Source organism: Malus domestica, chromosome 04 (genome assembly GCF_042453785.1).
Source record: "Malus domestica chromosome 04, GDT2T_hap1".
In the NCBI taxonomy this organism is placed as follows: Eukaryota; Viridiplantae; Streptophyta; class Magnoliopsida; order Rosales; family Rosaceae; genus Malus; species Malus domestica.
The window spans coordinates 20,276,726-20,290,225 of record NC_091664.1 but is presented as its reverse complement, the minus strand read 5'-3'; the positions used below and the strand labels follow the sequence as shown (position 1 = coordinate 20,290,225).

The 13,500-nt window shown below is 37.9% G+C and overlaps 2 protein-coding genes across 4 annotated transcripts; both read left to right on the top strand.

Moving 5' to 3' along the window:
- Nucleotides 1-119: 119 nt before the first annotated feature.
- On the top strand, nucleotides 120-4,082 carry LOC103433380 (organelle RRM domain-containing protein 2, mitochondrial). Its single transcript, XM_008371633.4, has 3 exons — nucleotides 120-388; nucleotides 3,531-3,599; nucleotides 3,695-4,082. The coding sequence occupies exons 1-3, from the start codon at nucleotides 271-273 to the stop codon at nucleotides 3,934-3,936; spliced, it is 429 nt and encodes a 142-aa protein (XP_008369855.1). The 5' UTR covers nucleotides 120-270; the 3' UTR covers nucleotides 3,937-4,082.
- Nucleotides 4,083-5,506: 1,424 nt separating this feature from the next.
- LOC103408370 (arginine biosynthesis bifunctional protein ArgJ, chloroplastic) lies at nucleotides 5,507-11,054 on the top strand. Of its 3 annotated transcripts, XM_017324988.3 has the most exons (18): nucleotides 5,548-5,873; nucleotides 6,643-6,681; nucleotides 7,013-7,314; nucleotides 7,425-7,548; nucleotides 7,633-7,706; nucleotides 7,846-7,890; nucleotides 8,030-8,080; nucleotides 8,170-8,238; nucleotides 8,363-8,421; nucleotides 8,634-8,703; nucleotides 9,019-9,099; nucleotides 9,174-9,260; nucleotides 9,397-9,516; nucleotides 9,678-9,740; nucleotides 10,195-10,272; nucleotides 10,351-10,496; nucleotides 10,616-10,686; nucleotides 10,852-11,054. In XM_017324988.3, exons 3-18 carry the CDS (start codon nucleotides 7,147-7,149, stop codon nucleotides 10,932-10,934), a joined length of 1,389 nt encoding a protein of 462 aa, XP_017180477.3. In that variant the 5' UTR covers nucleotides 5,548-5,873; nucleotides 6,643-6,681; nucleotides 7,013-7,146; the 3' UTR covers nucleotides 10,935-11,054. The 3 variants fall into 3 exon arrangements, with proteins under 3 accessions (XP_070676051.1, XP_017180477.3, XP_028956994.2); XM_070819950.1 differs by lacking the exon at nucleotides 6,643-6,681 and having other exon boundaries at nucleotides 5,507-5,873; XM_029101161.2 differs by lacking the exon at nucleotides 6,643-6,681 and having other exon boundaries at nucleotides 5,734-5,873; nucleotides 6,887-7,314.
- The last annotated feature ends 2,446 nt before the right edge of the window (nucleotides 11,055-13,500 follow it).

Genomic DNA, 13,500 nt, shown 5'->3' with positions numbered 1-13,500 from the left:
AGAATCAAACTTAAGATCTCTCACTTATAAATGAAGAGGAATATCACTAAACAGTAGTACTAAGTGGCATTCGAACTTAATTAAACTTATGACACTCGTTTTTGTGGAAACCTCCATTGGGCCCGGTCGGGCCTATGGGTTTTGCACAAAGTATAGGAGCTTCTGCAACTGCCCCCACCCGACCCGAACCTCTTTACTCGTTAAACCCTCAACCCCCAAATCCCCAGACTCTGTCATCACACACAGTCCATTGAAGTCGGATCACCTCAAATGGCGTTCATCTCCGCCTTCCGCCGCATCCACGGCGGATCTTCCTCCGCTCTCCATTCCCAATTCGCAGCCATTCGTCACAATTCAACTCTCACATCCCCCAGGCTGTTCATCAGCGGTACATTTCGATCTCACCCACTTCGTTAATTGCTTTCTGTTCTTCCCTGTTTGCGAAATCCAGTCGAACCTGCAGAAACCCATGTTTTTTTTTTTTTCATTTTTTCGATAATTCGTTCGTTTTCAATTGATTTGTTAAAGGTTCCATCTTTTTTGAAAATTGGCTAAATTGATCAGAAATCAAACCCAATTTCTGGAGTAATTAAAATTAAATATCGATGAAACATTGACGACATAACGGTCAATGATTGACGATATAGTGACTCTATATTGACGACATACTGAAAACTGATCATTCGAGCAATGGGGATTTAAAAAATTTCATCTTTGCCAATTTCCCGTATTTTTTTCTTATTTTCTGCTGCTTTGTTAAAATTGGTTGTGATTTCCACCAGATGATGGGAGTTAATATAATTTGGTGCTTCTTAACAGTTTAGTGTATGTTTGTGGTTTATAAACGATTAGGCCTTTTGTAATTGAGTAGTCTCGTGTTGTGATTGGCTCATATTTTAAGCTGGCAACAATGAAGTGACCCATGTGTTTTCGGCAGTGGATGATTTGTGCAATTGTGCATGCTTTGTATTTAGTGGAAAAATAATGTGGTGCACTTTCGGATAAATAGTGGAAGACATGTTTGCTTGGGATTCTTTCCACTTTGTCCTTGTTTTGGTTTCCCATTGGAATGCCAGGGCTTTGAGTTTGGTCAAAAGGCAAAGCAGAAAGTAGGAGCATCATGATGCATCATGATTATGTTTGTAAAGGAAGGAAAGTATATTTTTTTTCTTTGTTTAAAGGCAGAAGCAGGGCATTAGAGAGAGTGAGAGCATTCGGCTCTCCCATGGGTAAGCATGGGCATGGGTGAGAGAAAAATCAAGAGAGCTAGAGTGAAAAGTATTCTAGTGAAAAAACTCTTGGGGTAGAGTGAGGCTCTTGGGAAAATTCTATGAGTGGGTGTGCAAGGGATGCGGGATTGGGTTATGTCGATTTAACTCATGTGTACTTGTACTGTTATTCTCATAGTGAAGAGCAATATCTCTCCGGGGACGTAGGCAGAATTTTTTGCCGAACCTCGTAAATTTCTCGGTGTCTTTATTTCTTGTATTTTATTCTGTTTAACTGAGTGTGATTTTGGTGAGGTTGTAATCTGAATCTCGTTTCCGCACTAATGAACGGACCAAGGCACAACAATTGGTATCAGAGCATCGTTGGGGGCTTTGGTTCGTTGGAGGTCCAGATTTGTTGTTCACCGTGGAATTTTCAGTTGAACAGTTTAATGGGAAAGGCAGTTTTGCTCTTGGTAAAGGAGAGTAATGGAAGCCTGAAGAAATGGAAGCCGTGTTCAGGGATGCTTGGATCAACTGCGAAAGTTGATGTTGAGGAAGAAGACAAAGGCCTCTTTCTTCTTACCTCACTTTCAGATTCGTACGAGAACCTTGTGAAACTTTAATGCATGGAAAGATACAGTAAGTTTGGAGCAGGTGCAAGCTTCTTTGGTGTGAAATGATACACAAAGGAGACCATGGATGATGGTGGGCACAAGACTGCTTAAGTTATTCAAGGTTGGAATCGTGGAAGAAAATTGGAAAGAGGATTTGAGAGAGACAGCAGGTTCAGATCCGGTTCCGAAGGCAAGGGTCCACAGTGCTACGAATGCAAGGCTGGGTTGTAGCAATTTTGTGGCGGAAGACTTCGAGTATGCCCTCTAGGTACTCGAAGCAACACTTCTCCTGGTGATGTATAGTCTAAAGTGTTGCAGGGGTTTTGCAGCAGGTGGAGCTATAGGATTCACAGGTGATCAGATGGTACTGAGGAAAGGAAGTGTGGGAATTTTGTCTGGTTCGATGGGTTGTTGCTGGAAACGGGCGCGCTGACGAGTTTCCAGGTTGCAGACAATAAAGAGGAGGAAAACCTGTTGGAGGAGACGAGGGTGTGTCGAGATCCTGTCTGAAGCTAAATTGTGATTTTTAGCTTGCAGCAGCTGCACATGCATTGGCAGTGACTGAATCGGAATAGGACCAATGAGGTGGATTCAGAGTGTGCATGCTGGTACGTAAGGCCAATGGACTTTGGTGATGGGTGCAAGGATTTTTGCACTGTATATTCGCCAAGGTGGAGATTGTTGTGATTGGCTCATATTTTAAGCTGGCAACAATGAAGTGACCCATGTGTTTTCGGCAGTGGATGATTTGTGCAATTGTGCATGCTTTGCATTTAGTGGAAAAATAATGTGGTGCACTTTCGGATAAATAGTGGAAGACATGTTTGCTTGGGATTCTTTCCACTTTGTCCTTGTTTTGGTTTCCCATTGGAATGCCACGTGAGTGGCTTTGAGTTTGGTCAAAAGGCAAAGCAGAAAGTAGGAGCATCATGATGCATCATGATTATGTTTGTAAAGGAAGGAAAGTTTATTTTTTTTCTTTGTTTAAAGGCAGAAGCAGGGCATTAGAGAGAGTGAGAGCATTCGGCTCTCTTCTAAGAAGGCATCAGAGAGCATCCAAAGGGGGAGAGCATTCGGCTCTCCCATGGGAAAGCATGGGCATGGGTGAGAGAAAAATCAAGAGAGCTAGAGTGAAAAGTATTCTAGTGAAAGAACTCTTGGGGTAGAGTGAGGCTCTTGGGAAAATTCCATGAGTGGGTGTGCAAGGGATACGGGATTGGGTTATTCGATTTAACTCATGTGTACTTGTACTGTTATTCTCATAGTGAAGAGCAATATCTCTCCGGGGACGTAGGCAGGATTTTTTGCCGAACCTCGTAAATTTCTTGGTGTCTTTATTTCTTGTATTTTATTCTGTTTAACTGAGTGTGATTTTGGTGAGGTTGTAATCTGAATCTCGTTTCCGCACTAATGAACGGACCAAGGCACAACATCTCGTGCTTCAATCTGTGTTCCTTTTTTGTTATTTTGGATTTGATTACAAAGCTTCAATCCAAGACATTCCAATTTTTCAACTGATTGATCGAAAACAAAACAAAACTAATACGGCTGCAAATGTGGTAAAGTCTTGTAAATATGCCATCTGTTTACTGAAGAACTGTTGAGACTCCTGACTCCTGTGGAAACTACATTACCGTTTGTGTTATATGGAGTACATGCAGGTTCTTGAATCAGTACCATTGTTTCGTTGAATTGCAATGAGCAGGTCTCTCGAGATTAACAACAGACGAAAAGCTTAGAGAGGCATTTTCCCCATTTGGGCAGATTGTAGATGGTAAATGTTGATTCAGCTTGTTTTTTTTTTTTTTTCTCTCCTAACACTTCTTACATCGCTTTAACCGGAACTCATTGCGTTTGTTGATCATGCAGCGAAAGTGGTTATCGATAGGGTGTCTCAAAGATCAAAGGGTTTTGGTTTCATTACATACGCATCAGTTGAAGAAGCCGAGAAAGCTAGAGAAGGGATGAATGCCAAGTTCTTGGATGGGTGGGTTATTTTTGTCGACCCTGCCAAACCTAGGGAGCCTAGATTTCCTCCTCCTCCGCAAGCACAGCAGGACCCTTCTGAAACCGGCTTCAGATCAAACAAGACCATCGGATGGTGTGGATGATGGCTGCATTAGTTACTTCGGTTTAATCTCATTGTGATGAAAAGGAGGGCAGTTTAAACGCTGTAAACTCTCTGGTTATTTGTATTGAGAAATACGAAACACTTACTAGGTGAATGAATTATTGGAAGTGCTATTGATACATTAAATTTCCCTTGATTGTGCATGAATGATTCGTTAACCTCTATCTGGACGATGGACTGTAAAATACAATGGAACTTACACTAATTTTGTTACGCTTGCACTACGAAAATTAGATAGAGGGATTCGACAAATAATAGATGCACTATAAATTGAGAGGCGGTGTTTTTGAAGTCCTTTGTATATAGCTTTATAGTGCATAAGTGGTTCATTCGGAAAAACACATCGATCGTCATACCCTTTAATTCATTTGTGTACGAGTTTTCTAGCTTTTGTATATCCCCACAAGGCAAGCCTGTCACATCTTTTATCCAGCAACAATGTCTTCCAAGCAAATTCTACAAACCTTACTTTTGCACGCATCTTTTTCCTTCTCGACCCTCCTCCTCCTCCTCAACACCGTCTTCACGAAGATCGTCAGTCACCCCTCCTTCTCAAAGATTTTATGCTCCTAAAGTATATGTCAGAAATATAAAGCCTCATCTTGGCACCATTTCCTTCATCAGAGTCTACCGAGCCCAAATCACAAACTGTGCTTGTTTTTTTCGCTTGTTGAAGGTTCTTCTTTTTCTTCAAAGAAATAATTGACGTAGTATTTATTATTTATGATGAGTGTGAAGTTGAGCTTGATTTTAACCGTGTCAAGTTGATCATGGTGGTTTAGATGGTCTAGTACTACTCTTGTGGCAAGAGACTTCACGTCACAAGTGAATGCCCGATGTGCCTCGTGATAGACTTTCTTATAGACTTCTATTGCTGAATAGTCAAAAGAAAATAGTGCTATAGCAAATAGTACTGAGGAATACTATAGAAAATGGCTTAATATATATATATATATATATATATATATATATTTTCAATCCATGTGGACAAGTTTGTTTTAAACCAATATGAGGTATTCTAAAATACCTTTGTTTACAAAAAAGATCACTTTCATATCACTCAGCTTTTCCGGAGTTTGATTCTTATATTATTACTTTGTTAGTATCACACTCAATTTTTGGGTCTACTATGGAAGGTCTAACCTAGAAAAAAATGAGTGTGATATCAGTATATTGAACTCATAGCGAAATCCTACGCCTATAGTTGGACGGAAATTTTGAATGTGATACCAGTATATTGAAATCTTGAGTTCAATATATTAAACTCATGAATGTGATAATGATATATTAAACTCACACTAATATAGTATTATTATTGGTATCAAATCTAAGATGTCTGATTTATATAGATAATTATTACACTCACTTAAACTCCCGTACAAATTAGAAACATTACCACAAACAGTAGTGTTAAGAAGTAACATTGTCATTAACTTGTCTTTGAACTTGTTATATGTGGCTTGGTAAACTATAATCTTGTCTTTGAACTTGTTATATGTGGCATTAACAAGTTAAGTACCAACCAAAACAAATACAACAAAGCCCAAAACAAGTTAAGGACAACAAAAGAAAACGGCCCCATTCCAAACTTGGAGCTCACTACACACAAACAAACTACACAGAAGAACCCTGGAAAACTAAGCTTTCAGAAGCTGCAGACAACATCGTCGCCGCCACCAGAAAACCGGGCGATCCTGTAACACTGTTCATAATCACAGTGACCTTCCTGTCTTACCCCTGCTAAGTTTGCATTATTATATTTTTACACGGACAATAATGTCCCGCACTCGTCTCGTTCCTCCTAAACCCTAAGCAGGTGATTCAAATTGAAATTCCTCTCCTTAGACCTTTGGAGCTTTGTTCGGTTTCAAGCTTTTCGACGGTAATTGGACGATTCCTCCGACGCCGGCCATCAAGGTTAGTCTGAAACGATTCCTACCTTATTGACCTATTGCATGTCAGAATCTGCTTCCAATTTGTGATTTAATATAATTGGGCTTTAGAAAGATCTTCATGATTTTGTCTAATCCAATTTCACGATTAGCAATTTCGCCTGGGATGGGGACTGCAATTTCATCTGCTCCAAACAAATAGATTCTTTTTAGTCTGAATTTAGAAAATTATATTCGAATTTTGTTTTACATCTGATTCGGTTGGATTTAGGGGTTGTAGTGTTTCCTGGCCTCAGTTTTATATAAAGAAAAAAGAGAGATTTTTTTTTTTTTGTATCCTAAAGAGTTCATCATGATGATCGACACGAGTCTCATATTATCAAGTAAGATGCCAAGTCCTCTTGCATTCATGTATTTACATTTGTAAGCTGCTTTTCTGGGTTTTTGTTGATTTGTTTGCTTATCTGGTATATACAAGAAGAGTGACACCGGCACGAACATTATCAATTTATACATGAAAAACGTCACACTTGGGCCAATCTAACCATTTATTTTGTGTACATCACATCAGCAAAATAATAAAACATATGACAGCAGGGTTTTTTCAAGTCAATTTTTGTTGGCATGTTGTTGTTCATGTAAGTGTTGATTTGATAAATGTGAGTGCTTTTGGCATTTTATGACAAAGAAGAAGAAGAATAGGATGTATGCTATAGCATGATGAGTCTGAGAACTAAGATGTGAATTGTATGGAGGTAAGCAACAGTTATGTGAGATATGTGAATTGTATGTAGGTAAGCAACAATTATGTGAGACATGTGAATTGTATGCAGGTAAGCAACAATTATGTGACTGTTTTTTTGCTAAAAAGATTGTGTGACTTTTTGATATATTGTTCATTACAAAACAAGGAAGAATAGGAAGAAAGTGTAATATATCTCTAACTATTCGACTTTGTTCCAAGCAATATTGTTTGGTGAAATAGTTGTGTTAAGATATTGGAGAAAATTAAAAATATTTAAAATTCATTTTGAGGAGGTGAAATTTGGATACCAATTCTCAAGATCAGTGGTGCCACAAAGCGGCATATGAAGTAGGAGTCTTTTTAACACCTAAAACTTTGTCCTTCTTACGTCCACTTTACGGTTTGAAACGTTTTGGCAGCAAAAAAAATAGGAAGAATACGTCTAACGTTTCGGCGGCCGCAAAACCCCACTCGCCTCCACAACAAAACCTTAAAACCACCGTTTTCAAATCCAACTCCAAAAAACACAGTATATTCGGATACGATCGTCGAGATGTATCTCTGCGTTCCTCAATCAGTCTCCGTCAAATTCCCAGCAATCCTTTGTTTCGGTTCGTCTAGACGGGACTTCAAGATTCCCGCTATTTCCATGTCTGCCATTGAAGTCTCCCGTCACATTCCGGCAGCCCCCATTTTTCTGCCTGAAGGCCCTTGGAAGCAGGTTGACCTATACGTCGTCGTTTTTGTTTTAATTTTTGCATTTTGCCGTGCAATTTCATTTTCATGTTTATTCAATTGATCAAGACTGTGACTTTGTTTGTGATTCTATAGATTCCCGGTGGAGTTACTGCTGCAGAAGGATTCAAAGCTGCCGGATTATATGGCGGTCTTCGTGCCATAGGCGACAAGCCTGATCTCGCTCTTGTTACTTGTGATGTGGATGCCACATCTGCTGGTTAGTAGTTAATCACATTTTGAACTATTTGGTTTTGTGTAGCTTTTTGTTTTCGTAACAATTTTTATGTTGGGTTAATCGCAGGATCGTTTACCATGAATGTGGTAGCAGCTGCGCCGGTGTTGTATTGCAAATCAGTATTACACACTTCAGAAACGGTGTGTTGGATTGTCTTTTGTTTCCATGATTCTTTTCCTTATTAGCGAATTAGGCTTGGATTATTGTAAATTTAGTGTTGTGTTTCGTATTTTCATGTTTTTGTTTATCTGCTAATGACAAATTTTTACGACTTGTTAGGCGCGAGCAGTTTTGATCAATGCTGGTCAAGCCAATGCAGCAACGGTAGGACATTTATCGAGGCATATTTTCAATTTATCGTTTATTTTGTTCTCCAAAAACTTTGTAGCTCTTTGAATCACTCTTTGATCATGTTGTTACGTTTAGGTTTTGCACAAATAATATATGTTCCAATTCTGTCCAGGGTGATGCGGGATATCAAGACGTGATAGAGTGCTCAAGCAGCCTTGCTGAGGTATGTGGAGAGCGACAAACACGTGAATCTCATAGATACTCTTGCATAGGCTTTTTTATCCCTTGTAAACATGAATCTTTGTGGTGCAGCTACTTCAATTGAGACAAGAGGAAGTGCTGATTGAATCGACTGGTGTGATTGGTCAAAGGATAAAAAAGGTAATAATATAGCCACCATATTTTTGTTTCCTTGATATTCTTATTTCTAATCATATTGATTTGGCAGATATATAACATGACATAGTGTTGTATAAGCGAATCATTCGTTAATTCTCCTATGCAGGAAGCACTTCTAAAATCTCTTCCAAAACTGGTTAATTCACTATCATCGTCAACTGAGGGGTAAATGTTAATGCTTGCAAACTTAGCTCATATCGTGTTTATGTCCATGATCGTATTTCTTTTCAGCATTGAATTTCCAAGTATCTTTATTCTCTTTTATCTAAACTGACTGTCTTGTTTGTTGGGCTCATGCTATTCTTTTTGTTGTGAAACTATGTGGCTTAAAAATTAGATTTCATCTCACTAATGTGCCATTTTGGATCGGTCTGTAGGGCAGATGCTGCATCAGTAGCAATCACAACAACCGACCTTGTTAGCAAGAGTGTGGCAATTCAGTCTCAGGTCAAGTTGTTTCCTATATTTATATCTTTGTTTCCTAGTAAATATTAGTGATTGCTTGTACAAGTTTTGATAGTCTCTCGACCAATGACCCAATCAGAAGCAACTCTTATGTTGCTTGCTTTTGTTTAAGTTATTTTTTTAATGCATAATCAGCAATGCCAAAATGTTGGCATTACAATTTCGAAGTTTATTTACTCTCTTTAATGTAAATTAACTCTCTTGTTCTTTAATTGTGATCTAGCTATTGTATATTACTACCAAGTAAACAACATTGAAAAATCAGTCAGATCCTTACAAAACTGGTGATTTGCTCAGGTTGGTGGGATAAATATAAGAGTCGGGGGAATGGCAAAAGGTTCCGGGATGATCCACCCAAATATGGCTACCATGTTGGGGGTATGTCTTCTAAAGTTTCTCTTGATGTTTTATACTAGCACCTAATATTTACTAGTAGTTTTATACGGGAACAGGTAGTAACAACTGATGCGATGGTTAGTAGTGATGTTTGGAGAAAAATGGTTCAAATTGCTGTCAACCGGAGCTTCAACCAAATAACAGTAAGTAAAGTTTCTATTTTCTCAAATTTCTAAACATCATACTTAGTGGGACCACCTAACGAGTTGTAATAAACCTACCTTGTTGCATCTTTCTTTTGTAGTATGCTGACCCACCTATGGTGTTTTCTCATTGCAGGTAGATGGAGATACAAGCACTAATGATACTGTCATTGCGTTAGCTAGTGGATTGTCTGGAACCAAGATTTCTTCCTACAATAGTAATGAAGCAGTCCAACTTCAAGCGTGCCTTGATGTGGTTAGTTCCGCTCTTTTAAGTTTTGCCTAGAGTGAGATCCAAAATTCAGGAATCAATGAAAATTAAATGGAAAAAATAATTATTTTTTTTCTTGACTTGAGTTTTACTTTTATTTGGTCTAATCCAATTTTTAGGATTGAAATTATAGTGTCATTTTGCAGGTAATGCAAGGTCTTGCGAAATCAATAGCTTGGGACGGAGAAGGAGCAACATGCCTAATTGAGGTCTGCATTTTTATTTAAGGATATCTGTGCTAAACAAGCTTAAGTATACCAGACCTCCGCTTCTAAGTATAACGGTGGTGCAAATAATACAATCCAAAGATCAGAAATGACACGAAAAGTTTATAAACGTAGAAATTTGATGCTTGATGCTTGAATATTATGTCCTCTTTTCTTTGTTTCTTTTCATATTCATACATAACTTGTGCTCACTATTAGAGTAATGTTAAAAATGTCGACCAGATTGCTAATTTTCCGCCCTTTTTTGAAGATTTAATTTTGTAGTTAAAGTCAAATTGTTCTTTAATTTCACAATTATTAGGTTATATTGTGAAGTACTCAGTCAGATCTGGGTATATAAGTACCGGACTATGCTGGTTGTTTGCACTATATGTGTTTTGAACTTTTGAGGATGATGAAATTGAGTGCGTTTACTAATCCTAACTTAGATGTGCAGGTCACAGTGACTGGTGCAGACATTGAGGCTGAAGCAGCAAAAATAGCACGGTCGGTGGCATCTTCTTCACTAGTAAAGGCATGACATCCAAACTCTGCCTACCTTTTTGATGCTTAAGTATACAAATACTAAATTTACTTTCCAAATGTCAATCAGGCTGCAATATATGGCAGAGACCCAAACTGGGGGCGCATTGCTGCTGCTGCAGGCTATGCAGGAGTACCCTTCGACCAAAGCAAGCTCCAAGTATTGCTAGGGGATATTCTGCTCATGGATCGTGGGGAACCACAATTATTCGACAGGTAACAAAACGTCTCTCATTAACTAGAACACATTTTCCCTTTTAGTATGTCACCTCCTTTTTCCGTTCTGAGGAGGTCGATCCTAAATTTAGTAGTTTACTAACTGGATTTCCTTTCAGGAGTGCGGCTAGTGACTACCTCAAGAAGGCTGGTGAGATCCATGGCACGGTTGTACTTAGTGTATCCGTAGGTAAGTTTTTGAAACATTTAGAGGATATGCAAGTCAAATATTCAGTTAGAACCATGATTATAATTTATAACTCGCATCTGCTTGACTACTAAACCTGCAAACTCAACTGTTTTCGTACATCTTTCGTGTCTATCGTGTTTGATATGCCCTTTTACTTTTGAACAGGTGACGGCCCTGGGCGAGGTCAAGCATGGGGTTGTGATCTAAGTTATGATTATGTTAAAATTAATGCCGAGTACACAACATAGTACTCATTTTTGTCATGGTGCAAAACCAACTGGAAAAATATTATCTCAAAATGAATAATGACGACCCAAATCTGTATTTTTATTTTATATTTATAGGAAAAATGAAAGATTTGTTGTGAATCGATTAAAAATTGAAAAAAGAATCAAATATTCACTGATCAAATCATTCACTCCACCGTAGTTTGATAGATCTTTGTAATAATTGATTAACGGACGAGAATAAAGATAGAGTCCCGTTATACATGTTAATATCGACAACAACGAAATTTATAGTAAGAGGAAAATCCGTCGACTTTAGAAATTGTGAGGGTTCAAGCCCCTCTATCCCCAAAACGACCTGGTTGATTTCCCAATTATTTATATTTTATCATTTTGTTAGCTATTCAAATCAAAATTCGTTATATTTATCATTTATTTTCATTATACTCTTTTCTTTCACAAATGGATTTGTGCGGAAATTTTTTCTTATCACAAGACTTGTGTGTGATATATATGATACGCGTACAGTACAAATGATTTGAGCAAGGAATCCATTAAATTTGAATAATTAACAATACATATCATTACTTGTACTGTACTGAAACTTAGAAAATTGATTTTTGAAGATCCAGGAAATTCTATTAGATCCTGTATAATACTTTGTAATACTTTTTCGTTTTCTAATTGACATAGACTGTCACATCCCGGCCCGGGGTGGACCACTTCCCGGGCCCGCTCCACCACCGTAGCACGATATTGTTCGCTTTGGGCCCCGACCACGCCCTCACGGTTTTGTTTCTGGGAACTCACGAGCAACTTCCCAGTGGGTCACCCATCTGGGAGTGCTCTGACCTCCTTCTCGCTTAACTTCGGAGTTCCTACGGAACCCGAAGCCAGTGAGCTCTCAAAAGGCCTCGTGCTAAGTAGGGATGAGAATATACATTTAAGGATCACTCCTCTGAGCGATGTGGGATGTTACAATCCACCCCCCTTAGGGGCCCGTCGTCCTCGTCGGTACACCACGGCCAGGGTTAGGCTCTGATACCATTTGTCACATCCCGGCCCAGGGCGAATCACTTCCCGGGCCCACTCCACCATCGTAGCACGATATTGTCCTTTTTGGGCCCCGACCACGCCCTCACGGTTTTGTTTTTGAGAACTCACGAGCAACTTCCGAGTGGGTCACTCATCCTGGGAGTGACCTGGCCTCCTTCTCGCTTAACTTCGGAGTTCCTACAGAACCCGAAGCCAATGAGCTCCTAAAAGGCCTCATGCTAGGTAGGGATGAGAATATAGATTTAAGGATCACTCCCCTGGACGATGTGAGATGTTACATAGACCCAAGTCCTATATTAAAATAAAATAAGGATGATGCATCGTGAATGGTCGGGATAGGTCAGCTGGTAGACCAGAGGATTGAAAATCCTCGTGTCACCAGTTCAAATCAGGTTCCTGGCACATGAGTAATTTGTATGAATATATATTCAAATATTAATTGATAGGGGTCGACATACTAGTATCATATGTATATAAAGTATACAAAATAATTAAGAACATAACAAAAAAACGAAAAGGAAGATTTGAGTATTATTAATTTTAAATTAAATTAATAGCCATAACTAAAACTAATAAAATGGCTATAACTAACCACTCCGTTAATTTAGAATTAAAAGATAATTCTAAATAAAATTATTTATTAATCAAATATGAAATTATTTTAATTATATATAATAAATAATATTATTATAAGATTGTAATATACAATAAATATAGAAATAGAGCAGCATGGTAGCTTGCAAGGCTCATAACCTTGATATCACGGATTCAAATCCCGTATTCGCAACATTTGTTTTTGACAAAAAAAAATTATAATAATGAATTAACCTTTTGTTTTTGGTGGGAGGAAAAGAGAGGGAAGAGTAGAACCCCTATATTATTGTGGTCAACTATACTTAATGTTTTATCTAATAAATAAAAAATGAAATTTAATATATTTATCCATTATCCTGGGCGGATAACGGGAATCGAACCCGTGTCTTCTCCTTGGCAAAGATAAATTTTATCATTCGGCTATATATGCATTATATATAATTTATTTAGTATTTATAATATTTTATAAATGATATATTTTATTTATATATATAATAAACTAAATAAATAAAATTTCATTTTTATAACTTATTATAGTTATTATTATAGTTATAGAATAATACATATTTAATAAACAATATATACAATCCATATTTAATAAATAATACATATTTACATCTATTTATTTTGATTTAATATTTTTCATTTATATATATTTTTACAATACACAAACACAAAAGTTTGATGACACACCCCGACCTAATTCGAGGCATGCTGGCTGTCACGTGCGGATGACGTAGCCATGTGCATAGTGTGAAAGCAATAATGATGTAAAGAAATGCGAATAAATAAAAACCAAACCAACTAGAGCACAAGATAAGGTAAGGTGCAAGACGAGAATAAGTGTGACTACACATAACCAAAGCATAAGTAGCCTAAGTGCAGTCCAGCAGGACGAATAGTAATTATACAGTAGCAACGAGGGTCCTACACTAGT